The 27,858-nt window shown below is 42.7% G+C and overlaps 5 protein-coding genes across 8 annotated transcripts; 3 read left to right on the top strand and 2 right to left on the bottom strand.

The window, feature by feature from the left end:
- Window positions 1-250: 250 nt before the first annotated feature.
- Window positions 251-3,685, top strand: LOC112286188 (protein STAY-GREEN homolog, chloroplastic). The gene is made up of 5 exons (XM_024527864.3): window positions 251-704; window positions 1,814-1,999; window positions 2,256-2,417; window positions 2,741-2,792; window positions 3,129-3,685. Exons 1-5 carry the CDS (start codon window positions 408-410, stop codon window positions 3,341-3,343), a joined length of 912 nt encoding a protein of 303 aa, XP_024383632.1. The 5' UTR covers window positions 251-407; the 3' UTR covers window positions 3,344-3,685.
- A 2,388-nt stretch (window positions 3,686-6,073) lies between these two features.
- On the top strand, window positions 6,074-10,232 carry LOC112285299 (uncharacterized). 3 transcript variants are annotated; one of them, XM_090252587.1, is made up of 10 exons: window positions 6,074-6,193; window positions 7,129-7,362; window positions 7,789-7,879; window positions 8,088-8,156; window positions 8,320-8,433; window positions 8,727-8,831; window positions 8,933-9,013; window positions 9,154-9,216; window positions 9,342-9,383; window positions 9,496-10,232. In XM_090252587.1, the coding sequence occupies exons 2-10, from the start codon at window positions 7,301-7,303 to the stop codon at window positions 9,607-9,609; spliced, it is 741 nt and encodes a 246-aa protein (XP_090108713.1). In that variant the 5' UTR covers window positions 6,074-6,193; window positions 7,129-7,300; the 3' UTR covers window positions 9,610-10,232. The 3 variants fall into 3 exon arrangements, with proteins under 3 accessions (XP_090108713.1, XP_024381751.1, XP_090108712.1); XM_024525983.3 differs by having other exon boundaries at window positions 6,080-6,276; XM_090252586.1 differs by lacking the exon at window positions 6,074-6,193 and adding an exon at window positions 6,311-6,634.
- A 662-nt stretch (window positions 10,233-10,894) lies between these two features.
- Window positions 10,895-16,117, bottom strand: LOC112285298 (uncharacterized). Its single transcript, XM_024525980.3, has 2 exons — window positions 12,257-16,117; window positions 10,895-12,096 (listed from the first exon to the last, which is right to left on the bottom strand). Exons 1-2 carry the CDS (start codon window positions 15,207-15,209, stop codon window positions 11,585-11,587), a joined length of 3,465 nt encoding a protein of 1,154 aa, XP_024381748.1. The 5' UTR covers window positions 15,210-16,117; the 3' UTR covers window positions 10,895-11,584.
- Window positions 16,118-22,563: 6,446 nt separating this feature from the next.
- On the top strand, window positions 22,564-25,452 carry LOC112285972 (ATP-dependent Clp protease proteolytic subunit 5, chloroplastic). The gene is made up of 9 exons (XM_024527401.3): window positions 22,564-22,882; window positions 23,087-23,179; window positions 23,459-23,582; window positions 23,761-23,853; window positions 24,107-24,152; window positions 24,249-24,321; window positions 24,578-24,612; window positions 24,786-24,874; window positions 25,107-25,452. The coding sequence occupies exons 1-9, from the start codon at window positions 22,740-22,742 to the stop codon at window positions 25,332-25,334; spliced, it is 924 nt and encodes a 307-aa protein (XP_024383169.1). The 5' UTR covers window positions 22,564-22,739; the 3' UTR covers window positions 25,335-25,452.
- Window positions 25,453-25,724: 272 nt separating this feature from the next.
- On the bottom strand, window positions 25,725-27,566 carry LOC112285973 (cysteine proteinase inhibitor 12). 2 transcript variants are annotated; one of them, XM_024527403.3, is made up of 4 exons: window positions 27,324-27,566; window positions 26,840-27,062; window positions 26,421-26,596; window positions 25,725-26,039 (listed from the first exon to the last, which is right to left on the bottom strand). In XM_024527403.3, the coding sequence occupies exons 1-4, from the start codon at window positions 27,420-27,422 to the stop codon at window positions 25,908-25,910; spliced, it is 630 nt and encodes a 209-aa protein (XP_024383171.1). In that variant the 5' UTR covers window positions 27,423-27,566; the 3' UTR covers window positions 25,725-25,907. The 2 variants fall into 2 exon arrangements, with proteins under 2 accessions (XP_024383171.1, XP_024383170.1); XM_024527402.3 differs by having other exon boundaries at window positions 26,421-26,614.
- Between the last annotated feature and the right edge of the window lie 292 nt (window positions 27,567-27,858).

The raw sequence follows: 27,858 nt of genomic DNA on the forward strand, positions 1-27,858 counted from the left end.
AAAAGCTCCACAACGCAGCGAGGGATACCGCCAGCTGTCAGGTCGAATTTCCCAATGGTGCTCCGTTTCACGGAATCGATGGAAAGTAGGATAATGAAAACGAATGAATTTCATCCTTATGACGAAGGTTCCGTCATAAATCATCCATCAAGATGGGCTTTGCGCCTAAGCCGCTAGAATCTGGTGCTGGGAGCTCGCGCGCTGGGTGCGAATGCGTGGCCGTCGTGCTTGCATTCTCAAAGCGAGACGAGCGACCATCGATTGATCGCGGAGCGCTGAGAGTGGAACCACACGCGGGAGGGGCGATGTGGACCCCGAGGCGGTCGTGACCATGGCGGACGAGAAGAGAGGAAGGCTGCAGCGTTGAGCCTGCTCAAGAGGCTGGTCTCGGAGAGGAATGAGAGGCTATGGCAATGTCATTGTCATCGCAATGCTCCCGGGTCCAAGTCGGAGTAGTCCGAGTTACGAACCTCACCATCGTTTCCACTTCGACGCGGTCTTGTCTTCGCTCCGGGGAGGAGCCTTGGGCGGCCTTCGTTGGTAGCTGTCGCAGGTGTAGGGGATCGAATTTGAAGGTGGTGGATTGTGCAGGGTTGTTGCATCGGCTTGGGAAGTCGCCGGCAGAGAGGCGAGGGGCGGGGTTCTTTATCGCGAGGGAGAGTGCGTCGAAGCATTGTAGACCGCAGCTGAAGAGGTGTGCAGTGGTAAGTTATGGAGGTTTTGCTTCCTATTCCATAGTCTGGAGAGAGATTTCGTTTTTTCAGTTGTTATCGCACATGGGGTTTTGATCATTAGAGCCACTGGTCAGCTTCTGCATTTGCTTCTGTCTAAACTCAGAAACGATGAGAACAGATTTCGATTTGAAATTCGCTTAGTGTGAGAGAGAGAGAGAGAGAGAGAGAGAGAGAGAGGAGGAATGTAATCCTGTAATCAGCATTGCTCTCGGAATCGGTGTAAATGAATCGAACAAACTGGTTACGAAGTATTATGAATGAGATCCCCGTCAGTATAACTATATTCTCAGCTTTTTGACCGGGGTTAACAGATTGATTCACCTAATTGGAATGGTGCCACCACATCCAACAATTTGGAATAATACTCGTAGTATGTAATCCATTTTGCTTCGGTTAGCTTTGGCTCAAGTATTTCATGTCCCTATTGTAGGAGCACGAGATTGACGCAATCACTTATCGGATTATGCCAGGCTCTCTCGATCTTTCGCATTCATAAGTCCGATTCCATCTTCTTTGCAAGCGTAGAAACTGGTTTAATTATGCGGAATGCTTTTATGCATTAGCACGAATTATGATTGCAACTTACTGCTGTAAAATATCCATCTGTGAAATATAGACTATTTTCAGCAATGAGGAGATGGTGTGGGCTCTATTTTTGATGTAATGGTCCAGTGTCCAAGGAGAAACTGAACAGAAGTGTATGCAATCTGCATGTTTTAATAATCAAATGGTGGTTTACTGCACTATCTCAGCTGTCGTGGACTTTAATTAAGATTTTTTCTGAAGTATAGTTTGATACCTTAGAGCTTTAAATTCGAAACTTTAAAATGAATAATCTCCTCGGTTGATTTGCAACCAATTGGTTGGCTCATTTTTCCGAGCACGGGAGAAGAAGTATTCTACACGCAGAAGTTTATTGACATATTGCCAAAGTTATTCTTATGTCTAGCTCGCATGTGGTACTAAATCCACTTTAGGCCTCGCAAGTTGTTATGGTTGGAACATTCATGGTGACCCTTGCTTAGTGGATGTACCTGTTGTTTTGATATCTCTTTTGGAATTGTGCTGTTTTTGGTAAGGTTGCTAGGTTATTCAGTCCGGGGGATTTTGACGCTTCAAAGCTGACAGCAAAATTTGAAGGTGGTACAGAAGTCATAAAAGCGAAAACTGTTGAGGATCTTCTACCTCGCAAGTACACCCTAACGCACAGTGATGTCACGGGGGAGCTATTACTTTCTATTGGCCCCTCTTTTAATCGACGACAAGTAAGTGCGTTATCTAAGTCAAGATACGACTTCTTCCTTGTGAATGCTTTGACGTTTTATTAACAGGTTTGCGCCAAATTGCGCGTGGTGTTTCCTTTGTGAAAAGTGGTTGCATGTAGTTCATTGTATACGAGATCGCTTGTTCAGACTAGTGGATAGATTCTTACCTAGACACAGTATTGAGTAATCTACGCACCACAATGCGAAGACTTGGTGAAATTGGTGTTAATGAGATAACGATGATGATTTTGCACAGCTTACAGACTGGTATACACGGCTGATGAGGGATGAAATAGTCGCAGAATGGAGAATACGTGAGCAGATCTCTCTCCATGTCCATTGCCACGTAAGTGGGGGCCACGTTCTTCTCGCACCAGCTGCTCTTCGAAATAGCATATTTGAGCGAGAAATGCCTCTGGTCAGTCTCTAAATCCAAGCGTAAGCGGATTCATTTAAGGGTTTTTCCACACTTTGTCCTAATTCAAACCCGCCTTTGCTTTAAGTTCTGTTTTTATTGCGTTGATACACGAGTGATAGATGGTAGCTTTTGACGTGAACTTTGATTTTTGTTTGATTACTTCGACGTTTTAAGGTGGATTCTCATAGTGATTAAACGTGAACGTAGTTTAGCAGTCTAACAGTAGAGCGGTTTGATAGACTCAATCCATTCTTAGCACTACAGCTGTACTGAACCAATCTAGAAGTGTTAACCTTTTGTTACTTTCGGGATTTGAAATGCAGGTTCTGGAAGCAATTCGGTACGGTGACAAAGACGTCCTTGCTGAATTTCCAGGTGTTTTCACTTGACCTTATTTTATCATTTTATATTTTATGTTAATCTGTTTGACTTAGGTTTGTGTTACGTTCCTGAGATACCTAGACGTAATCAGAAGGCTGCGAGGCACGCCACCATTACTTAATCTGAAACCAACAAGTGAAATAATAAGTGAATAATTTTGTCGTGTTTAATGAATTTGTGGTCAAGATCACATACCAGGCGTTAGTTCGACAGATTTTTCCATTATGCACTGTTACGATTCGCTGTCAGTGAGTTCGGAAATAGAATGGAGCATCCAAGTTGCTATATCAATGATTGTACTCATGCTTACCCTTTTCTATGTGTGTGTAGAACTCCATACGAGCACTGTGTGGGTGCACTTCCACTCATCCGACCCTGCGTATAATCGGGCCGATTGCTGGGGTCCATTATTCTATGCAGCGTGCCCAGTTAGTCGAGCGACTGGCAAATTGGTGCCATACTGTATTTTGGAACCTTTCACGCCCCTCAAACTGATGGATGTACGAAAGGATCCTGTCGAGCTCTGCTCAGCAATGTCTCCGTAGAACTTCGAGTTGAACCTGCCTGTAGTTGTGAATGTCATTGTAATTAAGTTGATGTTTCGAAACCAATTCATTCTTCAAGCACTTTTTTGAAAGTTTTCTTACATTGTACTTCAGACTGGTGCTTGAAGGTGATGAAACATCAATGTTAGAGAAGAAAGTTTAAACAAGCAGGCTTTGTACACTAGGCAGTCTAAATCACCACTAAGGCAGATCATGAAATTGTAGACAGACATGATGTGGCATTTCAAGGCTCCTAATTTACTTTGATGACTTGTTGAGTAGGTTGCCTACTGGTTGTGTTTGATCAGTGCTCTCTACTTGTACAAATCCATTTCCACATGCCATGCCAGACTTCACTATTCTAGAATTGATAAGACACACTTGAACCTTGAAGATATTAATTCAACTTGACACCTATTTGTCTGACCTAGTTGGTGACAATGTTGTGTTAATTTATACCAAGCACTATTTTTTGCTGACCCGAACCATTTCCCATGCTTGCAAAAGTGTATGAAGTAACAAGAGTTTCAGGAATCTTCTATGAACGTGTTCAATTGACATTTTCAATAATTTAATGTAAAGTAAAAAAAATAAACTTCCAATCACCCATTGCATTTCTTTTTGATGTTTTCAAAGTGGTGTTTACTGATACATTCATGTAAATGCATTTTTATAGATTGCAATGATTGAGAACACTTGCTAGTTAAAGTTTGTTAAGGATAAATCAAGTACAATAGACTAAGTAAGTGGGTCTCGTCTGTCCAAGTGTAAAGTTTCTCATGGGACCAGATGTAAAAGCGTCCATTGTTTGAAACAAGGGGTTCCCTTTAGATGAAATGTGAGGTGATCTCCTATTGCATTGTTTGTGATACATGAATGTGAGCTTAGAAGAGCAGCAATTGCAAAGAACCAATTGTTTGTATTTGTGAAGATCAGGAAATGACTTGAAAGTGGTAAAAATACTCTTTGATGGTATAGTATGGTAGCTTGTGCTTGAAACGTGTTTGGATATACTATAAGCATTAGTACCTGACGTCTATTCTAGAGTTGGAAAATCTATGATATCATTGTGCATACTTTATTTTTATTTATTTATTTAATTTTTTTCCAGGTTTGCATTCTTTTGACAAGATTTGATATTTGTTTGTACAACTTGAAGGTTTACTGTTTTTTTTAGGAGTAAAGTGACTTTTGAAGTGAAGAAGGTAAAATATTAATTCTAAATAAAGGTATAAAACAAAGTCAATTAGTTTTCAAAAAATGTAATGGTTATAACTACTAAAATATTGCATTTCTCTTATTTTCTTAATTTATGATACTTTTTTCTTTTCTCTACTTTTACATATGTAGCATAGAAATTAGAAAGTCTATAAATAGAATGTTGTCCAAGTTTAGAAGCAATACTACAACTAAAAAAATAGTTAGCAAAATACATCTATGGCTTGTTTGAAGCTTTTTTGTTAATAATGTTTGTTATAAAAGTCCTAAAAAATTACAATTGGACATCTATTAATATTAGTTTATAGTTAGTTGCATATTATATAAGAATGAAGTCTCTTAGATAACAAATAAAATATTAATAGTAAGAATTTTGATTAAAATAAGCAATCGACTTAAGAATAAAGAATATAAAAACTTAAAATAGCTTTAATATATTCCAAATAAAACTCAATGCTTAATATATATGTTGCAAGTTTTTTGGGAATGCTTTTAATCTTTGATTTCCTTAATTGTTTATATAGACACTTTGATGCTACCTGTTTTTAATACTTTTCTATCAGATTTTAATTTGTTATCAACATACATACATACATATACATATACATACAAACAACCAACCAACCAACAGACCATCTTCAAACATTACCATGTAAAATTTTAAAATTCAACTGAAACTATTATCTTAAAAACTCTTATCTTGTGAACTGTCGTCCCCTTACAATTTTGCAGCACTATGTTAAAATAATTTTGCTTGAACTCATATCCATCTTTGATTTAGAATATCGAAATGTTCCTTCAGTCATATTTCAAGTAACTGAGACCATATAATGGAAACTATTATGCAAATAAATAACTGCATACTAATGGTTTTACAATTGGGATTTCTATACACAATTTCCTATTGCATTCCTACATCGAAGCTGTGCTTTTTCCGCAACATTATGATACAACCCATGGAAACCAACGGTCTTGAATAAAGACAATCCTTCTCTCCAACAACAATCCACCCATTAAAGTTCTCCATTAAAAGACTCGAAAAGAAATCAAACGAAAAGAAGGATGACCAAGGAAGGAATGAAGGCAGGATAGGAGACGAAAGATAAAGAAAAAAGAAAAGAAAGAAAAAGAAAAGATAGAAGCCAGGGGCTTCGAAAGCCGAGAAATTTAAACCGCAGCCTCCATTAAAAACGAAACTTCTCATTAATCAAATCCTGAGCTACAACCAATGCGAGCAGGAGAAGGAGCTGCAACCGAGGCGGCGTTGAATTCGAATTTCACTGCCAGTCCGGAAAAGCGGGAGGGACCGGGCTCGGCCCAGCCCGGCCCTGCCCGACCCAACCCGCGCAACCCGCTTGAACGGTTGGGGAGTGGGGGGCCGGGCCGGGCCGGGTCGGGCACCATAATGGGTTACACCCACCCACCCAGTACCGGGGCAACAAACCCGTGGAACAAGTGTCGGCAGGGGAGTGGACAAGGCCTAGATACCAAGGTGGAGCCCATTCTTCTCGATCTCGTCGGCCCCGCAGTGAAGAAGCAAGGGAAGGGAGAGCCCTATTCTAGGGTTTGCCCCCATACAACATTCCTCTTTTGGGTTTTTTTTTGTTTGCTTCGATCCGCCCAAGTATCTTTGTGAGCTCCCCCCCCCCCCCCCAACTCCCCCACTCTCTCCCACTCCCTCCTTCCCTCCCTCCCTTCTTTTTGGCATCGGCAAGGTGAGTGAGAGAGTCATTCATCATCCCCAGCTCTCCTTCCTTACCCACATTTTTTATTTTTGTTTCTGTTTTTTTTGTTTTTTATTGTTTTTTTTGTTTCGTTATGTGGATTTCAGTGGTTTTCGGTGAAGAGAGACGACTCTCATCTTGGTGTTTTTGCGGACAAGTAGTTAACATCCATCCCCGTGGAAGTCATAGTCTTGGCTCGTAGTCTTCCCTCCCTTTTCTTACTTGTGTGTTTTTTTCTTTCTGCGGACCCTTTCTTCTCGTGGTGTGGTCGAAGTAGCTTAAACCCCTCTCGCTGGGTGCTGATTCAGCTCCTGTGAGTTGGCTGTGAGCTGCGATTGGGGTGGCAATGGTGGGTTCATGGGTGGTGGATTGGTGGAAGCATCAAGATTCTATTGAGTTAGTTTGACTTGCAGGAGGGAGATTGCTGTTTTTTTTTGTGCAGGGGAGGAGCAGTCGAGAGTGGAGAGGATCAGTTGATACTGTGGAGGCAGTTCTTGGAGTGTATTTTTAATAGTTTTTGGTATTTTAGTTTTGTTTAGTTTTGTTAATTTTCTGTGTAGTTTTGTAGGTGTGTGTAGGTGTGTGTGTATGTGTTTTCCCCTCGATGATTTTGGAATTTGACGTCTGGGATGGCATGAGGGTGTGCCTACAGTTGCACTGGGAGTTTTAGTTTCGATAATTGTGACAGTGAATGGGGAGGTGTTGCGCGGGGATGAGGAGGCTTGTATGATTAATTTTGGCCTTGGGCTGGTGAGGTGGGAATTTTTGGAATATGTGGTAGAGGATGATATGTGTACTTTTGAAGAGTTTGGAGCTTGACTTGGTAGAGGTTTGGAAATGCAGGGGCTATGAGGACGGTGGCTATAGCTTGGTAGAGAGAGGAGAATCCAAAGCGAAGTTGGTTGTCGTGAGGAAGATCCGAAAGTTGGTTATTGGGGTTGTGTGCTGATCGATCAGCCCAGATTTCTGTCGGCGTCATTGCGCAGATGGTTTTGGCTCGACTCGGTTTGTAGTCATGTTTTCCAGGCAGCTTTGTTCTAATCCCCACTGCAAGCGGACCTCTCCAGGGGATGGACCGTGAGTTGCCTTCCTCGCCCTCTCTTTTCTATCTTTACCCTTGCTCATACCCTTAATTTGGCACGCTGAGGAAACTGTCGTGGAAATCATAGACGAACAGGTTGTACTTTTCTTAGGTTCTGCATGTTAACAATCAGCACCTGTAAGGTCTCTTAAAAAGGCGGGAAGGCTTGAAGTGCTACTTCGGTTTACTTCCGGTCGCAGTTTACAAGAACGCGAGTGCTCTAGATGTCCCTTGCGTAGTTCTAAAAAAGAAACAGCAGTAGTTACTAGAATTCCGTGCTTCTCGTAGTCTTCACGTGTTGTGTCTGCTCTGCTAGGAGTTAACATTCAGAGATGAAGCCGGGCAGTGTCGGGTAGGATTGTAGCCACAACTCGAGTCTTTCTTGGAAATTGGAGGGTCCGTGACTCAGGGTATAACTGCAGGACCTGTCGATGGCATGTACGGAATTATGGAAGCCAGAAGGACCCTAAACATGTCACCCTCTGCAATGCTTGCAAGATTAACTTCGATCAGGTGATTGTTTATCCATCTCATCATTTCGTGAGTAGGACCACGGAATACAATGTTTGTAGTAACCAGTCACGTGACATTCTTGATCGTGTTTTGAAGAGGGCCCTTCAGACAATCCGGTTGGTCTTCGCAGTTTTCAGGCTTGTTAAGGAGCCTTGTGTCAAAGCATGAGTGTACCCAACAAATCTGATCGATATTCTATGATTTTCAGGGAAAGTTTTGTCCTTTCTGTGTACAAATCTACCGCGAGAAGGATCCCGATTCCTTCGACGGAAAGGAGGTACTTAATTGTCCTTTGGTGATGATGGTTTGGAACAGCCACCTTCGTTTAGCGTAGCGTGCTGGGAGTTTTTTTGTGCCCTTCAGTTTGGCATCTTGTATGTGCTGAGGTTCGTCACTCTTTAACCTCATGAGTTTCTGATATTCTCCTTATCTTTTGGTAGTGGGTTGGCTGCGACAATCGGACTTGTCGTCGCTGGGTGCATGTGGAATGTGAGATTAGTGGAGGTAACGAAGTGGATTCTACAGCATTCTATCTCTGTCCGAGTTGTAGAGAGGTATTTTTCCAGGGCAACGTCTTCTTTGTTTTCCCGATCCATTGGAATACGAATTATGCTGCTTCACATCACGTAGACGTTTATGTCACCCGTTGTTTGTGGTTGCAAGACTTAGTAAACTTCGATAGAACCGTTTCACCAAAATGGATGTGCTTCTACGTGTGTAGCAATTTGACAATGAATGACACGACGACTGTGTGTTGGGATACATAAATTTTCAAAACATTTTCACTCACATTCTTCCACCTGGCGGTTTGGATGATTTCATAACCGTGGATGTCTTTCGTATTCAGAATTCCCAGGAACTCGCGGAGAAAAAGAGATGTGGTCGTTTGCCTTCCCAGGAACAAGGAGCAGTGGTTGCGACCAGTCAGTCGTATGTGGATAATAATAATTTGGTGAGGAGATTCTGACCATAATTAATTATTCTCCTTAAGTTCGTTGAATTACTCAGGGATATGTGAAACGCGTGAACTAACTGGGTAGGATTTCTCTGCAGGAGCTTGAACAAAAGCCGAAGTTGCCTCTCTCTCTGAGAAGTACAAGACGACCCTTACAAGTTGATCTGTCCAAACTGGATGTAAGACCCAAGCCAGCCTGCCATAAAATTCTTTTTGGAAACTTCTATCTAACTTAACTTCGATGATGGTATTTTTTCTTTCGTACACTTTTTTGGTACTTGACGACTCTCAATTACGCCACTTTCTGTGATGTGGACAGACATCCTCCTTAAAGCGGTACCGGCGTGTCTACAATTTGAGGGAAGTGACAGGCAGCTGCAAGGTATTCAAAATTCACGTGACCAGTCTATTGAAATGCTATCTGACACTTACAGTCCTTACTTTGAGTTAATATGCTGTTGTTTCTTTTCTCTGCTCTCCAATAATTTTTTAGTTCTCTTTCCTCAGGAGGAGCTCGTACTAGCTGTAGCACAACACTTCGCTGCTCAGGTACGTCTTCTTGCCTGATATTCTTGCTTTCTGTCCGAACATCTACATGCTGTAGTTAGAACTGTGTTCCGCACGATTCTTTCGGTAGTCTCTCATTCGCCTAGTCTTTCAGGTTGTCGAGGAGAATGAGACGCTGCTTTCGTTCGCATTTTTTCTCAAGAAACAGCAATCTTTTGCAACATCATCCATGACTCAGCATCATGTTGTGCACCCAGTGGCGAAGTAGTATCATATTACTACACTGAAGGCAGCATAGGGAACTTACCAAGACAGTCACTGCACTACTGCTCTGCTCATTCTTGTATCTTTAAACGGACTTTGTGCTATCTATAACGTGCTTCTTCGAAGCCACTCATCAGGTAGGTGTAACATATGGCCAAGAACTACTCAGCAGAGATTGAAGTGTAACTGCTTGTTTACCTGTCGTCAAATCCCTTTTCTTTTTGGGCAATTCGGGGGAAATTGTGCGGGAACTAGCACTTCTGGACAACATTACAGCGTTAACGAGACTTTTGTAGAGGCTTTAGTCCAAATTTTGCACACTCGTTTTTGTAAAAGTCCATATCTATCCTCATCGTAGAGAGGAATACACTGGCCTCGGATGATCAATTTTTTAGTTTCGACCTTTGCAGGTCGCAAATCGACTGATCATGCGACTGATTGTCAGAACATTGATTCGAGTAAGATTGAAGTTTGATAGCATTATGTCTTGAGTGATGTTAAAGTTGCACAGGCTGCTACTTCATAGCAGACATACTTTTGATGATATCTTTTGTAAATGACATCACTGAACAATGGAAAAGGCTGTTGCTGTAAACGTATACCCGGAGTATACTTACTACCAAATAAGCTTTTACTGCAACTGACCTCGTCAGATTGTGAGAACATTCCTTGAAAATCTAATTATGATGCACTCTGTTATGAGCGAATACGAGCCTGATGTTATCTCACATTCAGGAAATAATAGCATATTTTTAGTCAAGTAGTATTTTAACATTTGTCTGCTACTAAATACAAAAACACAATCATCTCATTTATCCCCAACTCTGTCAATAATGACTCTTTACTCTTGGTGCAGTCTTCAGTGAAAGCTGAATAGTACAACCAAAAGAAGTACTACGTTCTGTCAAAATAGTCAACAAAGAGCCAGTTGCGCACAACTACTCGAGTACCTGATCATGACTTTACAGCATTTGACAGTCTCAACTGGAATTGCAAGTGCACAGTGAAAATTTCCTGGAGTGGGGTCTCCAACACTGAAGCCCTTAAAGCTGTTGGGACTCCCCCGCTGAAAATCTAGTTCCATACTAACATGACTGGATTGTGCAGTACATACCAATTAGAGCCAATCATCACCTTCAAGTGCACATGAATCACTCTCCATGAGAAAGTACAGGTGCATACACTACGAAGCAACTCTGGATTCGCTAGAACTGTGGAAACAAGTTGGTACATGACTGTCAACGTTCACAATTAAACCACGCGTGGCAGACAGAGAGGAAAACAAAAAATCTGATGAAATGAGCTTTTAGGAACGCAGAAACTTTGTACACATATTGAAAGGAAGATATATAACGTGTGTGTCCCCCCTCGTCTTTGGAAAAGATATACAAATTTTCTCTCCAGGTTTAAACCAGATGTCTTTCACGCTATAATATACCAAGAGTCTCCTGGTTTTCCTGCTCCTGCTCCTGTTCCTATTCTTCGAGCAGGAGGAAACACAGGTGAATGCGCACCAGCCTATACTGACCAAAAGAATTTCATCTGTGCATTCAAGAGCATAGCAGAACCTCCATGTTTTGCCAATCTGAGGCATGTGGAATATACAGGTGGGAGCCTGTTAAGCACCTCTTTCTGCAGAAATCAACACTTCCGTTAATGCAAGGAGTGGATGCAGAAGCCACGCTCAAAGCAATGGTGAACATTCCTTGCGGCTTGTTCCTCCAACTCTCTATGCAAAACCCCTAGACTCTACAACGGAGAGCTGTTAGCAGCTTCGATAGAATATACCAGGATGTCCCAGAATAATACAGTATCATAGCAGGAAAGCAACCAAGCAGCAGTTGCTGATCTGCATGTCATAACCGCTGTGAAGCAAGTGATACTGCAACATGAAGTTTCACCAACCACCAATTTGATTGAGAATTGCTCTAGTAGCCCTTTCCTGCCGAGTGATTGTACCAGGGAAGCCAACAAACGATCTAAGGCTTGTCAGAATTCTCAGAAATGATCTTCACAGACACCATCTCCTCAGAGATAGTCATCTCGGTGTTATCCCCTTCGGATATGGTGTCAATGACGGTGTCCCTGGTGACGGCCGCATCAGAAACAGAGTCTCCATTTTCACACGCGTCTTGAGTTTCTGATTGCAAATCCGTGGAGTCACGAGCTTTTCTTGTGCTGGCCTCCATCAACATTCGCACGACCTCCCTCATGGTGGGTCTTTCTTGTGGCAAACTACTTGTACAAAATAGGGCTACTTTGAGAACGAGCAACATCTCCTCAATTATAACAACGTCTGTCAAGTCCAATCTGGTGTCGAAGATGCGGCTCACGGACCTGTGCAACTGCATGGCCTCCTTCACCCACGTCACTAGATCCCCCCCATCATCAATATGTTGAATTGGATGTCTCCCAGTTAGCAACTCAAGCAGCACAACGCCAAAGCTGTAGATGTCACTCTTCTCCGTTACGTTCATAGTATATGCATACTCTGCACAGTAGCATCTCAGCAGTGAGTAATTGCTACTGAGCTCACGAAAACATACAGACAGCAGCAACATAGATCAGGAGGTTCCAATGAAAATAAGCCGCACTATACTCACGGTTCCAGATAGAACAATATGATAGTGTAATGTGCTATTCAGAAGTACCAGGCGCAATGTATCCATAAGACCCTGCTATAGCAGACATCGATTTTGTGTCCGCAAAATCAAACAGCTTCGCCAATCCAAAATCTCCAACATGTGCCTTGAAGTGATCATCCAAAAGGATGTTGGTGGACTTGATGTCGCGATGTAAAATTAACGGCTTGCAATCGTGGTGCAGATACTCCAGTCCTTCGGCACTACCCACAGCGATCTTATATCGCAGGTCCCAGTCCAACTCGCAGTCTTCTTTCGCCAAGAGGTCTCCCAAGCTCCCCTTCGGCATGTAATCATACATCAGAAGATTACACCCCTGATATGAACAAAACCCCAGAAGCTTCACAATGTTCCGGTGCCGGATTTTTCCCAGCGTCTTGATCTCCGCAGTAAAGCTATCAATCTGAGTCAAGCCTGATTCTGTCTGAGTGGACATCTTCTTAACCGCTATGACCTGACCACTCACCATCACAGCTTTGTAGACTGTTCCACTCGCGCCTTTTCCTATGACCTTAGTGTTACTGAAATTCTCAGTGGCTGCAATGATGTCCTGTAAACTCACCCCCGTTCTGGGCAAAAATATCGTTTCATCCATGTCTTTCTCGCTTGCTACTTGTGTAGCGCCAGGTGGACGTCGACAGAACCAACATGCACCGATTAATATAATCAACAAAGCCCCAACAATCACAACTGCAATTATACCCACTACAGCACCCGCCGAAACACTGGAGTCTTGCCAAATAGGAGCCATCGGTGTTGGTAAGACCACTGTCGGTGGACATGCGATCGGAAGCGGCCCTCCACAGACTGACGTGTTGTAGAAGCTGCTCTCATTTAGCTTCGCAAAGAGGCCTGTACTGGGTAGCTGCCCTGAGAGGGGATTGTTGGAAACGTTGAAGTAAATGATACTGGTGAGATCTGCAAGAGAGGCTGGTATCTGCCCCGTCAGTCTGTTGTGTGACAAGTCCAATAACTCCAGATACTGCAGCTTCCCTAATTCGTCCGGAATTCGACCGATGAGGGCATTGTGGCTGAGGTTCAATCCATACTGCAGAAAGGAAATCTGCCCCAGAGAGGCGGGGATATAGCCGGTGAAGTGATTACCGCCCAAGTGAAGCGTCTGTAATCGTTGGCAATTGCGAAGAGTATCTGGGATGGAGCCATCAAATTGATTTTCGGCAGCAACAAAATTTGAAATGCTGTACAAGTCCCCAAGTTCTGGGGGAAGGCTCCCGGTGAAGGAGTTGTAGCTCAAATCCAAGCGCTGGAGTAGAGAACAGTTCCCAATCTCGGGGGGTATGCTGCCGGTAAGTGAATTACAAGAGACGTTAAGGTAGACAAGTTGAGATAGCTGACCTATCTCTTTTGGTAAGCCGCTGTCGAAGTGGTTATCAGCGATTGAGAGAACTTGCAAATTGGAGAGCTCCCCGATTTCAGACGGGATGATGCCACTGAATAAGTTGCTCCTAAGCTCCAGCTGTCGCAAATGGCGAAGACTCGGAACCTCCAGCAGAATCTCACCCGTTAGTAAGTTAGCCTCCACGTCGAACTGTTGCAGGGACATGCAACCGAGTAAACCCTGCGGGATGGTCCCCGTCAAGCGGTTAAATGCCAGATGTAACAGGGTCAAGGAACCCTTGGCACATACTTGCGGGGGGATGCTTCCCGTAAGAATATTGTGAGACAACTCCAAAATGGTGAGGTTGCTGAAACTCCCAAGCAAAGGGGGAATATCGCCAGACAAATTGTTGCTAAATATTTGAAGCTTTGTCAAGGTCGGAGACTCTTGCAGAGAAGTTGGAAGATTCCCACTAAGGTTATTGAGGGATAGATCCAGAAACGCTAGCTTGGGTGCTAATCCAGCAGCTAATGGAATCGACCCGGAGAGTCTATTCTCGAACAGATGCAATAATATCAAATTGGGCAAACGGAATATGGACAAAGGAATGCCACCAGTTAAAAAATTCTCTGAAAGATCGATCTCTCGAACGGAGGTTAGGTTGCCGAGACTCTCAGGGATGGAGCCCACAAAATTATTGGAATAAATGTACAGTTTGTCCAATAAAGGAAGGTATCCTATCTCGGGTGGAATTGTCCCCCTAAGCTCGTTTCTGTAGAGCGCCAGCAGCTGGAGCTGCTTGAGATTGCCCAACTCCGGCGGTATACTCCCTTCTAACAAATTATCCCATAGCACCAGCTGCGTGAGATTCGTCAAAAGGCTAAGCTGCGGGGGTATTATACCTGTCAACTTATTCTGAGCAAACCCAAGGAACAAGAGGTTTGTGCAGTTCGAAATTTCCACTGGGATGGGGCCTCCTATGACATTTTGCCCAGCTCGAATATAACGCAGCTCCTTCAAATCCCCTAAAGACGCCGGCAGAGGGCCGGTCAAATTGTTAGTGTAGCACAGCAACTCCTGCAGAGCGCTCATCTGACCAATTTCAGGTGGTATGGGTCCCTGGAGGTCATTGTTCATCAGGTAGAGCGACTCCAGCGCGCGGAGCTTCCCAATCTCAGCGGGGATGTTGCCAGTGAGGTTATTCGTACTCAAATCTAGATAAATCAAACGAGACAGCCCCCCGATTTCCTTCGGAATGGACCCGGTCAGCCGGTTCGACGACAGGTTAAGATACCGGAGGGCCGCAAGCTTGCCAATGCTGGGAGAGATAGTACCTGAAAAGTTCAGATCCGCAAGATACAAATCCCACACTCGGTGCCGGGAGTTATTTGGGCAAAATACCCCAGTCCATTCGCACGGGAACTGGTCATCAGGGTTCCAATCGCTCAGGTACCCATACGGGTCGTTCAAACTCCTCCTGACCTCGAGGAGGGCTTTCCCATCTGGCGACAAGCCATCACAACCCCAACATGACAACACCACTACCAAGTTCACAGCGAGTGCCCAATAATGCACCCAGCGTCTCCCCCTCATGACGTCCCGCCACGCCCCTCTCCTCCTCATGCCGAGCTATGTCCAAAACCACATAGCCACCACCATAGCCACAGTCCCTCCCCCGCCCCCAAACTCCATGAACTCTCCACCCTCCGGAAAACAAAATTCCTCCAAATCTCCCCAAAACTCCCACCACTAGCACAACTCGCACCCTAGCGTTCAACACCGCCGCAAACGTCCACCGCCTTCACAAACAACTCTCGCTCTAGGAAAAACCACGTGCCACCCAGCCATGGATGGCTGCAACTCCCGAGTCCCGAGACGATTTCCTCCCACCACACCACCAGACCATGGGTCATATCATTCAACAAACTGCGAAAATCTCCAGCAATAATCGAAGCTCTGACCTGTTCCCGTCACGTCCCCCTCCCAACAATTCCACCATATCGCGGCAGCCGGCCTCCATACCCAACGACGATGGCCCGTCTGCCTGCTACCGACGCTGGAGGTGCACGCCCTGCCTCTTCAAGGGGACCACCAGGCTGCTGCTGCTGCTGCTGCTACTACTGCTACTCATAATTCCCGCACAAACTGTAGTCCTAGTAGTAGTAGTAGTAGTGAGCAAATCCCTTCCACATCCGTTTCTTCTTCAGCCATATCCAAGTGCTGCTGCTGCTTTACCCACCCCACCACTCTATCATCACTCGAACCTCCCTTCTTCCTCGCTTGAGATCGATTCGGTGGCCCGGGTGAAGCTCATTTCGCAATCTGGGTGTTGTTCGTTTTTGGTTTTGTTGGCCATCCATGTAAGCGAGCCACATGCAAGAAAACTCCTTTACTTCGGGGAGTGGAGGGACCCCAGCAAAGCAACATCAACTAGTGGGGGTGTAGTATCCAGAGGTACTGAGTATTGGTGGGGCTCATCAGCGCCTCTCCCCCTTGGAAATGGCGGACTCTGCGGGATCATAGCCCAGCCCTACTTGAGGAACATGAGGAAGGGATGACAAGTCACACAACGAAAAGGAAAAAACAACACAAAAAAACAACAAAAAATACAACAAAAAAATCGGAAAACGAGAAACTGGAAGGAAAGAGACGCCCCCACGGTCATGCACTCTCCTGCTTGCGTCGATGGATGGATGGATGGATACACGGTTGTAGATTTTGTGTATAGATGAATAGGATTTGTGGATGGATGGATGTATGTCACTGTGAATGGATGGATGGATGGATGTCACTGACAATGGATGGATGTCACTGATAATGGATGGATGGATGGATGGATGTCACTGACAATGGATGGATTGATGGATGGATGTCACTGACAATGGATGGATGGATGTCACTGTGAGTGGATGAGTTTCATTTTCTCTGTTTTTAGTTTTGCTTTTTGGGGTTGTGTTATTTTGACTTTGGCTTTGGCTTGCTTGCCATGCTTGCTCACCATTCTTGGACATGATGGGTATTTTATTGTAAATATTTATAAGACATTTTTTTATTTACTTCTCTGAAAATGTAGGGTTGCCTTGTAATTTGGAAAGGGAAATTTTGTTCACGCAATGTTTGTGTGTGTGTATATGTGTGCACTTGTGAAATGACCTATTCACTGTAGGAGATTTTTATTGAGATTTTCTATTAGTAAGAAGAGAGTAAATAGGAAATAATGAAATAAGAATAGTTCGATTGTCAAGAGTATATATTCAATGTGTTGAGACATGTTTTGGGATCAATTGCACATGTATTTTTGTTTTCTGCTCTGTTTTTAACTGTATAAAACATCTGCCAATTATGAGCAGATAAATATATGGAAAAAAGAAAAAAGAACCAGAAAAATATATAAATCCAAACATTATTTATTTTCATTCAAAATTTAAGAAGCTAACAAAATCTCAAAGATGTAATGAAGTAGTAGGAATATTAACTAGTCAAGCATTGCTGAGGTAATGGCCCCCCACAAACAATCCTTGTTCTAGCAAACATCCTCATAAGATTAGCCATTTATATTTCATACCAATTCAATGACAAAAAATTTATTTTTTATTTTTTATGATTTCATTTGTCTAGACACTATCCAAGACATTCAAATTCATATTATTGCACATGGCATTTTAGATTAAATACCATTGTAACACATTCCTATTTATTTTAATAAACGGACTCATACAACTCCAATGTTTTAAATCATAAATGAGAGAGAGATTATAAGCATGCACACAAATTCATTTTGACATTGGATACTATGAACCTTTACTGTAGTCAAGGGGGCTAAACAGAAAATTGCAAAAGATATATATATATATATATATATATATATATACATACATCTGTCATCCTAAAATACATAACACATTAAAGGGAGGGAAAAATGAGAAAAAAAAATAAGGAAGTAAAACAAAAATGGCAGGATAGAGCAAAGAATTTGGTGCTCTTTAAAACATGGAGCAAAGAACAAATCATAAATATTATATATATATATATATATATATATTCCTTCACATGTGGCTCAACGGGGCACACTTTTCTGCTTACAACAACTAACTATTAAGAAGCAACAACGACTAACTGTTCAGAAGCAATTCGGAAACAAGGGTCATGAATTGTACAAGCATGAATTGCACATTTGTAACATTCCAAGTTGTCATTCTAAAAGGGATATTCTAGGGTTTGTACTAACAAGCAAGCAAGCATAGCATGGAAGGGAAGGAAAGAGAGGGAGGAACAGGGCTCTTTCGCGCCCTAGTGGGACCGAAACCCTAAATCTGTGTCGAGTTGAGTTTGCAATCACGCTATGTAGGTCTACCGTATTCGTGCATTTCACCCCATACCCTTGCGTGTGCGGTATCGTAGACGTCATTCGGCCATTACCCAATAAAAGACGGCCACACCATTTTCTTCGCAGGAAAGGAGGAAGAGAACAGTTTTCGAGGATCCCTGAGAAGTTGTCGGTTTCTGTGGAGGTTTAAGCTTCGATGCTGTTGTCAGGCGAGGGTGATTATCGCGAAGCCGAAATCAGGGGATGTCGCCTGCGGCAGCTGAGACACGCTGCGAGAGTGTGGAATTTTGGAGTTTTGGGTCCCTTCGCCACCGTCGCTGACCACCCTCCCTTTGCGTTTCCACGCAGCACCACCCGAATCCTATGACGGTCTCCAATCTGGACATTGACTCCAGGGGCTTGACCACGTTCCCCTGGCCATGGAGCCGGCCGATTTCGAGGCGTTGCTGGAGAAGGGCAAGCTCCGCATGTCCACTTTGTTGGACCATGTGCAAGTTCGCGATAGGTCCATTTAGTGCCGCCCACTTCTCGCTCCGCAATTCCGAAATGCGTAACAATGTGGTCGGAATTTTGTGATGGGTTGTGTTGCGTACAGTACGACGCTGATTTGGAGTTATGGGTCTCAGTTCTCCTTCGGGGTTGTCGAATGTGGACTAGAGCCTCTATTTTTGCGCCTTGAAAACGGGGTTTAGGTGCCCTAAGACGACTGTGTGAATTCAGGGTTTGGACGCTTCATGTCGGACTTAAATGTTTATGATCTGGATCAAGGATTGGGTTTGTTAGTATTCTATTTGTATTTTTTTGGTTTGTTTCGAACATATGGGTTGGAGTTAATGGATGTCACATTTCTATCCACTTTTGATTTACTTTGCATCAGTTCTCTTTCGCTTTCCTCCTACAAGGTGGCATGATGAGGTCACTGTCGCAAGAATTGGGATTTCTGTCGTTGGATCCTCTACTTTTTAATTAAAATAAGTTGTATTTGATCAAATTAAGATTTTAGATCACAGTTGCTGTTCTCACCAATTCGGAAAGTGACGACGAGGTCACTTCTGGAGAAGGCGTATGCAGTAATAATCGAAGTTAATAATGGAGACGATGTTGCCAGCTTGTCTGTCCTTGCTGTCACACATGTGAATCTGGTTGTCTTATATTGTACAGCTTCAAAATGTACAATTCTTCGGTGGAGGGATGCTTCTGTCCTTGCGTGGAGAGTTTCCAGAGAAAGACCTTGGACAAGCAAGAAGAAACTTGTGTCAAGCGCTCTGCCGAAAGATAATTGAAGCATTCCATGCGCTTCGCAAAGTCGAATCAGAGTGCCCCTATTCCTGCCTAAGTGTGAGGTAACAATTTATTTTTGTTAATCTGGTTAACTACTCACAACCTATCGCTCTTACAGCCTGGTAGTGGATCCACGAGTTGATGCGTGATCGACTTTTGTGAAAACTTCGACCTATTGAAATTCAGAAATATGTCTTCCAACCACATCATCTGAACTCTGAATTTCTCTGTGTCCGTCTCTTGCCGCAACCTGTGTTTTGGATGGACGCGTGTGTTGCGTATGCGCATTGCTGTATTTAGCATTTACTTTTGCAGTTTTTATTTTTATTTATTTATTTTGTTTCTCTCTCATAGCGGGGTTCTTGTTGCTGTGCTTCTACTTGGGAGTATTTCTAATAAGAGGATTCAGATTTGATAACATGTATATAGCAGTGCTTATGCAAGTCTTCCACTAATGAAATTCGAGTCGAATGTTGTATTTACTGGAAGTAATTGGCTCTTGGATACATCATAGTAAACAAGTGAGCATTGCTAGGACTGTGGAGTAGGTTCGTATTGAAACCGTCTTTTTTGCAATTTAATAAAGCCTATCCTACAACTTTTGAATAAATCCTAGTAAACGCCGGGACTGCACTGTAGGGTCGAGTTGTAATCGTCTTTGTTACTATTTAATATGGTATTTCCACGAATTTGACTACTTTTGACCACTCTAAAATGCTTTTGACTGCACTGTAGTGTCACTTCATGGACTTTGACAGTAAAAAGGAAGCATACTGGGTCAAAAGTTTAACGAAACCAGAATCTTCTATCATGTTTGCCGGGGCATGGTGTTACACTGGATTTTAGTCGAATCTAAGGCTTGATGAATTTAGACTTGTCAAAGTGATGCTTGTATAATGAAATCTAGGGGGGGGGGGGACTGCGATTGAGTCATGTGCAGGAAGCAATTCTGTGGTCGGAAGATGATTCTTTCTCAAGAGTAGGGTAGTATTCAGTACGCAGCGCCTCTTTCTGCATGCCTGTGCTTGCCTTGGTTCTTAAGTGATCCCTTATTCAACACATCGATTCCTCATGGTTTTCTCCGTAGACAGTCACAAGTATCAATGGATACCTTGAATTGAAAGTCGGTACCTAAGGTACGTTGAATGCTGAGGTTTCTCTTCAATTGAAGCGGGTATCGTCAATATGTTCCGGATGCTTGGGATTCCAAATCACCATCCATTCTGCTAGTCAAGCAGATATTCCAAATTACCACCCACTCTGGTATTCTGCTCTAGTTTATCTGATTTTAAATCCAGCTGGTCTTTTGGATGGAAATATCCAGGGCATCTAAATTAGTGTGGACTCGTATAAAGCCTGCAGATGTGATGATTTGGTGGTGTATCTGCATGCCAGTAGATAAGTGCGATGCGGCAATTGCGGTGGTCCAGAGTGTTAAGACTTTTGTGCCCTCCCCTAACCTCAACAATTCCTTGTCTACACCGAAGCTTGTAGGTGACAACATGGGTGTGTTGACATCATTCCAAACTCCTTTTGCAGATGTCAAACCCTCGTGGTTGCAGTCTGTATCTGAATATGGGGTTATACTTATGCATTTTAATTCACTCAAAATCATCTCATCTGTCTTAGCTTGAACATCTGCGTTACTTTTTTAAGAGCGACGTTGGAAGAGTGAGAGGGGGATCCGGATAATTTCTCCTCCTCCTCATCCTCTACAACTTGGGCTTGAGCTTTGCAATATGTCGTTGCCTTTCAGATTCTTCACGTGGGTTGCCTGACTCTCCCAACTACTATCGTCATCACCGGCTACTGTTCTGGAGCATGTTTGTTAGGCTGTGAGTAAGCAATTTTTCTGACACACGCCTGCACCGTCTCTCAACTTTTGCCCTTACTGGTAGCTTGGCTCACACAAAATAACATCAAAAATAACAACAACAACAACAACAGCAACAAGGAAATCACACCACAGGCGTGTGAGATGACTATTCGAAAAAAAATACTGTTCATAGATTGAGAATCTTATGATTTCCACAAAATTTATTTCATATCGTGTCATTTGTGAGATTGAAATTGCCAAAAAATAATCTTATAATTCTTTATTAGTATTATACTTGAAATGGACCTTTCTCATGTGGAATAAAAAATTATGAGTAAAATCTCAAGTTATTCGGCATCTGATTAAAATATATGTGCTTTTACAGTCAAGTTTTCAACATAGGTTTTGTTAAAAACTAGTATTAATGAATTTACGTGATAAATTATCATTAAGATTGTTCTACGTACTCTCAACTTTTTTATGTAACAACATGCAATAAAATTATCTAGTGTTGCCCTTTTGTTTTTTATTTTTATTTTTATTTTCCTCTGATTTAATTCTTATTTTTCGAAAACAGATTCATTATTAGAGGTTGTATATTATTCAACATGTAAAAACAAATTGCAAACATACTATCATGAATTAAAAAAAAAAAAAAAAAAACTACAAAATAAAAGACAATTCAACTAAACAATAATCATTTTTACTTCTTTAAAACTTTTTTGTCTTTGATTTTGAATATGTTATAAAAAAAAATTATGTTTTTCACTGTGAGAATTTCTCGTGTTTTTTCCATTACTGAATTTATAATGATTATTTTTACAAGGTTTAATTATGTAGAAAAACACTAAGTTTCAATTTTAAAGGAGTATTCAACCAGGTTTGTACACATTATCATAGTTTAAAGTATCACACTAAATCTATTTTAAGTCTCAGAAATTTCAAAAAAAATACATTGTCCAAAGAGCTTTTCAAGCTGAGTCTTTTCAAGCATCCCTTTTATTCAGAACCCTGAAAAAGGTGAATGAGTGGCAAATCATTAAGCAATGCTTGATTCAAAAGAATTTACAACAAAAAAAACCATTTTTGCAGGATTATGGAAGTTAATCAATGTACACAATTATAAGAAATTAGGAAAAATCAAATTAAATTCTTTCAAAGAACCAATCATTCAGTGGAAATTTTCAATCAAGCCTTTTCATGGGAACACTTGTTTGTGATATTATCAATATGCCCACAATCCTACTTTTAACATGGCACCTGAAATTTGGAGACAACTCGCAAATTTAGTAGTTATAATCTATTTTTGACTAATAAAATGAATGATGATTCTATGAACTTTCTTGGTTATAAGAAGCTTTGAAGTTTTTGACCTTTTGACCATTTTCTCATTTTCTTCCATTCCCAAAACCCCCCCCCCCCCCCTTCACGGCTTGCATTACCAAGACCCGCCGGCTTGCATTCCCAAGTCCCACTCCCGGCTTCCCAGAGGGACCCACCCCACCCAATCCTTCATAGCTCGTCTGCTTCGCATTCTCCTCCTCCTCCTCGATTCCGATTTTGTGTCGCGCTGCTGCTGCTCGCATTGCTGCACAGCTGATTCCGACCTTATCCCCCCCACCTCATTCGGCCACAAATTACTTGCTGCATTGGGGGCGGAGGACAACGTGGACGCGTTGGGTTTTACACATTCCGCCTTGCGGCGTAGTTTGGGACCAGCCTGAGGGAGATGGCGAACGCGGCGCTGGTGAAGCCCAACGTGACGACTGCTGTGTCGTGCGGAGCTGCGAATGTGCATCATCAGCTGCAGAGCAACAGCAGTAGCAGCAGTTGCAGCTTCTTGCCCCCTCTGCCTTCGAGGAGGGGTTCTGTGTAAGATTCGATCGTTTGTTTGAAGGGTTTTGGAGGTGTAGAGAGAATACGAGGTTTTTGAGACTCTGGGTTGGGTTTTGGATGAGGAGGGTGGTTTTGTTCTTTTTTGGAGGTTTTGGAGGTTTTGAGCGGGGTTGGGGTTATGGGTTTTATGGGAGGCGTATGTGATTGTGTTTAGGGCCTGGATATGAATTGGGTGTGCAGTAGCAAGAGACTAGTGGCACGGGCAGCTATCAACTCGACTGGGTTCTGGACGCCTGAAGCTGCAGTTCCCAATTATGACATTTGGTCTATCAGGTGATAACGATGTTTATCGACAGCTACACATGTGGAGGGCCCAAATTTTTGTCGGATTCTTGTGTAGGACTCAGGAAAGAATGTCATGAGAAATTATGTAGTCAACATGTCCACATCAGATGAATTTAGTGGCTCAAAATTCGTGGTCATCGTTTGAAATTCCGCAATTTTGTCCTCAGGTCAGAAATTCTTCGAATTTATTACTTCTTCTAGGTGATCAGTTTGTTTGTATACAACTGTTCCATAACATGTACGAGAAATTGTGCGGCAACTCTGCAGGAATGATCTAGAAGTGCCTACTTCAGGGTTTTTGGGCGAAGGTGCTAGAGCCCAGGGAGGGCAGGGACCCCCTCCCATGCTTGCCGAAAGGTTTCAGAGCGTGATTACTCAGCTGTTTCAGCAGGTGTGATTTTCCTACTCATGATCATGAGTGCCTTGTCTTTGCAAAGCGCTTTGTAGGAAGAAAGTATCACGAATTTTGCTCAAGAAGCAAATTGAATCAGAAAGCAAATCGATGATTTAGACGGTTGTCATAAAGGTTGAACCTGGCCTTGTTGATAGTGGTTCATTTGGCATAACAGAGAATTATCCGGTGTGGAGGCGCTGTGGACGATGACATGGCTAACTTGATCGTCGCCCAATTATTGTACCTTGATGCTGCTGATCCAAACAGAGTATGTTTCAAGAAACTTTATTGTGCATGACTGCCAAGTGCTGATTCTGGAGTTCAATTGGAGGTTTCTGTTATATAGTTTTGTTTGTTTGTTTTTGTTTTTTATTTTGTTTTTCCAGTATATCTTGTTGCGTATATGGAAGTAAATACGTAATTATGGAACTATCAGTAAAGGCACGTAGCAGTGCGTACCGGACACTTGGTGCTACTTTCTCATGAATTTGCTTGATTTTATTTCTTTCTGTCCTTGGCAGGACATTGTAATGTACGTGAATTCACCTGGAGGTTCTGTTACTGCAGGTAAAGTGTTGATAGCTGAAGCATATTTTCCCTTTCTGTGGTTTTTGTGGAAAATATCAGGCGCTTACTGTGCGCTTTTATGTATTATTTTGACAGGAATGGCAATCTTCGACACTATGAGGCACATCAGACCAGACGTGAGCACAGTTTGTGTCGGGCTTGCTGCTAGGTACGTGTTCCTTCCTAGAATCTTGGCTCTTGATGTCAAATTAGATGTGAAGTCTCTTTGCACGTTTTTAATTTTTTTGTGGAACTGACCTGTAAGGGATACGCTTAAACCCAATGCTGGCAATTCTTTTGGAGGAATGTTACTGGAGAGGTGGTTTGCACGTGAGCATGGAGATAATACCTTTTCGTGTCTCCTCATCCATGGGTAGCTGGGGCAATTTCTGTATCGAGGAATGAACTTTGTGGTTGTGATGCAGTATGGGAGCTTTCCTTCTTAGCGGGGGTACGAAAGGTTTGTACTCCTGCCTTCTCATTCCCTTTTATTAGCGAACTTAATTTTTTTTATAATGATCATTATAAAAGAAATTGGTAAAAAACTGCTTGTTATGTAAGAACCTTTTCTTCACGTTGGCTCTTGCAGTTTTTTTGAATTGACCTCTCACTGTTGGTTCCTTTTCCTTCCAGGTAAAAGGTACAGTCTACCGAATTCACGAATCATGATTCACCAGCCTTTGGGAGGTGCTCAAGGGCAACAGACTGACATTGAAATTCAGGTGCCTATTGAAACCCTAAATTGTTTTATTTTATTTTTATTATTTTATTTTTATTTCTATAATATTTGCACCCTCATTTCTAACAGCTGTTCTGTAATTATCTGTTAGTGTATTCCATCTAGCTTCACTTTGGATGTATGCTGGACTTTTCAATTTTTAGTTTCTTTATGCTGCATATTACTCATTTGAAACTCCTTTTTTTTTTTTTTTTTTTTTTTTTTAACATCTACAGGCTAACGAGATTCTACACCACAAGGCCAACTTGAACGGTTACCTAGCATACCACACCGGACAGCCTTATGAGAAGATCGTCCAAGATACAGACCGCGATTTTTTCATGAGTGCTAAGGAAGCTAAGGAATATGGTCTGATTGATGCTGTCATTTCCAATCCCCTAAAAGCCCTCAGGTCTCCACCTGCCGCTAATGGTTCAGCAGACCCAACCCCTACTCTTGCCTAAGCACATCTGAGGATAGTCGTGATAGAAAGCAGGGAAGCAAATGTAGGCGAAATCGTTCGGAAGTGGATTCCCTATGTACTGACAACAAATCATAAGTTGAGTATTTTATCTTTTTTTATCTTTTTTTTTTTGTAATGGTTCAAGTCCAATGTTTGAATGGATTAAATTTCTCGATTCTGTAGTCCATTTGATGGAATTTTCTCTGCAGAGATTACATTCGCATACCTGAAATGGTTGCTTGTTTCAGAAATTGCGTGATGGTGTTTTAAATTGAAGACTGATTTTTTTGACAATTAACCAATAATTGATAATTAGGTGCAAGTAAAGAGTAAATTTAGGACTGGAGTAGTACCATATATCAATCATCAGCTTACTTGTCTAGAGTGGCGATTCGTTAAAAATAATAATATCCATCTTTTCACGTTTACATTCCATTTTCATGATGAAACAAAATCCTTCAAGTTAGATGCTTTTGACAGCTCATTTTGATCTTTTAAATTATGATAATAACCTAAAAACAAATTCGGGCAGAAACCCTCGCACTCCAACCGATGAATCCCAGGACGTCTGTTTTCACTCCAGCGTAGCATGCTTCACAGACCATGATCCATCTTCAGCACGGTGTACCTCCGATTTGAAGTTTTCCTCCTTGGAACCTCGTTTTGTCTTCAGGAGCAAATCAAAGACGGCAGACCCCTCCTTAAGCTGTAACAGGTAAAACGTTCCTCACTATTATTACCCAGGTTGAGAATGCTAACCAAATGTGGTGATGCGAAGGATATGGATTGTATTATAAAAATTATTACACATGGTCAACAAAGCAACAATTATGCAATTATTCAGGATGAGAGGTCTGGACATGCGATGCCATAATCAGCAATCACGCTAATTATCGAAGGACTTGGGTGCACGAGGATCAACCTCGATCCAGTGCACAGTAGCACCAATCAACACCGTGACACTCAAGTCACTCAAATGCGGCCATTCTTCAGAAATTTCCACAAGGGAAACCTTCTGAGGAACGGGTACTAAGCTTACTAGAGATCAACCTGAATGCAAAGATGAGAGAAGAGTTTACAAACGAACCTGAGCTTCTGCAGACACGATTTCCCTAAGCTCGTAAGAAGAAAGAGAGTTTGAGCCCTGCTGCAACATTTTAATAGCATGTTCAGCTGCCTCCTGCACAATCGGGGCTTCGGTTGGCACAATCTGCTTACCGACAGGTACGCAGCTATGCTGAGAGACTTTCGTAAGGGGTACCCCTGCATTGTGACATATCTCTGGGCACAACTTAGAATTAAACCATCCATTCCTTTATTCCATAACCTCAGAGAATCTAATACGAAGTCATCAATGTGGTTGACAAATCATATGTCAACCACTAGATTCGCGATGGCTGGGTGGTAGATAGTCTACCACATTGTTCGAGACGACTCAACTAATTGCTACCAAAAACGAACAGTGAATAAAGATCAACGAGAAGGGTAGGGACACATCACACCAACCTTCGGTCTTGACACCCGTGTCAGCGGATGTTAACCCACCATCTACGGATTTGAATTCTTCCAATTTCCTGGAGGAGCCCCCTGGTTTTACCCACACCTTGGCCTCATACTGCTTGAGCTGACTGCCCTCCTCAACCTCGATCACAAAGTGGTACATTAGGCCTGATACCACCTGCTTATGGCAGGACACCACCTTGGAGAAATTCATCTTCTCTAAACTATTCTGTAATGACATTGGACACGACAGACATCATAAGAAATGTCAGTGGTTTGATCAAACCTCCTAATGTACAACCCGCTTGAGAATGCACCACAAATTCAAACCCGAAAGGCAGCTTGCGAAGGAAAATCAATCGTAGCGAACTCAAGTAACCCAAATCCAGGCACCATGAACAACACCGCACTTCAATACAATGCCCTGAAAACCTTAATCTACATCAAAGCGCCACCTGCGCGACTCCACCCTCATCCCCAGTCCGCTAACCTGGCGGGCGTTATGCTCCGAAACAGCAAAATTAGCCAACTCGTCGATCTCCAGAGAATTGGTGTCCTGCACATCGACCTCCTTCTTTCCTCCCAACATAATTACAAGCTTAATATTCGAAGACAACGGCTACAAGGAATCGCTACAGATGCATTGGCGCTTCGCCCAAACTACAGACACCACAGAACGCGAGGCTCCACAGGTGGAATTGTGGTACCGCAGAGGGACTTCCGTGAGGCATATGCACATAATCCATGTCTCGATTGTCGCGTTTCCCCTTGTATGAATTGTTGGGTGGTTGCGGTGAAGATCGAGAGAAGAAGGCGGAGCTGGAGATTCGTTTGGGTCTCAGATCGCGGGGTCAGCACGTTATGACCTGGAGGGGTCAGGTCGGTAACACGTGTACAGCGTGGTTCCACGTGGGAGGTATGTGCACACGTGGACTCATCGCTGTGTTTGTTTTTGTATGCGTTTTTCTGTCTATTTGATGCTCCTCTCGTTGCCTTCCAAATAGAACCCACAGTTTACTAATTTG

This window comes from Physcomitrium patens, chromosome 8 (genome assembly GCF_059467195.1).
Source record: "Physcomitrium patens ecotype Gransden chromosome 8, ASM5946719v1, whole genome shotgun sequence".
Taxonomy (NCBI): domain Eukaryota; kingdom Viridiplantae; phylum Streptophyta; class Bryopsida; order Funariales; family Funariaceae; genus Physcomitrium; species Physcomitrium patens.

Excerpts from the sequence above, each read along its gene's own strand:
- LOC112285973 (XM_024527402.3), bottom strand. The coding sequence starts at position 27,422 with ATGTTGGGAGGAAAGAAGGAGGTCGATGTGCAGGACACCAATTCTCTG. Across the intron at positions 26,615-26,839 it reads CACGGGTGTCAAGACCGAAG|AGATATGTCACAATGCAGGG; the intron begins GTTGGTGTGATG and ends AGTTGTGCCCAG. Across the intron at positions 26,040-26,420 it reads TCGTGTCTGCAGAAGCTCAG|CTTAAGGAGGGGTCTGCCGT; the intron begins GTTCGTTTGTAA and ends TACCTGTTACAG.
- LOC112285972 (XM_024527401.3), top strand. The coding sequence starts at position 22,740 with ATGGCGAACGCGGCGCTGGTGAAGCCCAACGTGACGACTGCTGTGTCG. Across the intron at positions 22,883-23,086 it reads CCTTCGAGGAGGGGTTCTGT|TAGCAAGAGACTAGTGGCAC; the intron begins GTAAGATTCGAT and ends TTGGGTGTGCAG. Across the intron at positions 24,613-24,785 it reads TCTTAGCGGGGGTACGAAAG|GTAAAAGGTACAGTCTACCG; the intron begins GTTTGTACTCCT and ends TTTTCCTTCCAG.
- LOC112285299 (XM_090252587.1), top strand. The coding sequence starts at position 7,301 with ATGTTTTCCAGGCAGCTTTGTTCTAATCCCCACTGCAAGCGGACCTCT. Across the intron at positions 8,157-8,319 it reads ATTCCTTCGACGGAAAGGAG|TGGGTTGGCTGCGACAATCG; the intron begins GTACTTAATTGT and ends ATCTTTTGGTAG. Across the intron at positions 8,832-8,932 it reads ATGTGGATAATAATAATTTG|GAGCTTGAACAAAAGCCGAA; the intron begins GTGAGGAGATTC and ends ATTTCTCTGCAG.
- LOC112285298 (XM_024525980.3), bottom strand. The coding sequence starts at position 15,209 with ATGAGGAGGAGAGGGGCGTGGCGGGACGTCATGAGGGGGAGACGCTGG. Across the intron at positions 12,097-12,256 it reads TTATGGATACATTGCGCCTG|AGTATGCATATACTATGAAC; the intron begins GTACTTCTGAAT and ends GCTACTGTGCAG.
- LOC112286188 (XM_024527864.3), top strand. The coding sequence starts at position 408 with ATGGCAATGTCATTGTCATCGCAATGCTCCCGGGTCCAAGTCGGAGTA. Across the intron at positions 2,000-2,255 it reads CCTCTTTTAATCGACGACAA|CTTACAGACTGGTATACACG; the intron begins GTAAGTGCGTTA and ends GATTTTGCACAG. Across the intron at positions 2,793-3,128 it reads CGTCCTTGCTGAATTTCCAG|AACTCCATACGAGCACTGTG; the intron begins GTGTTTTCACTT and ends ATGTGTGTGTAG.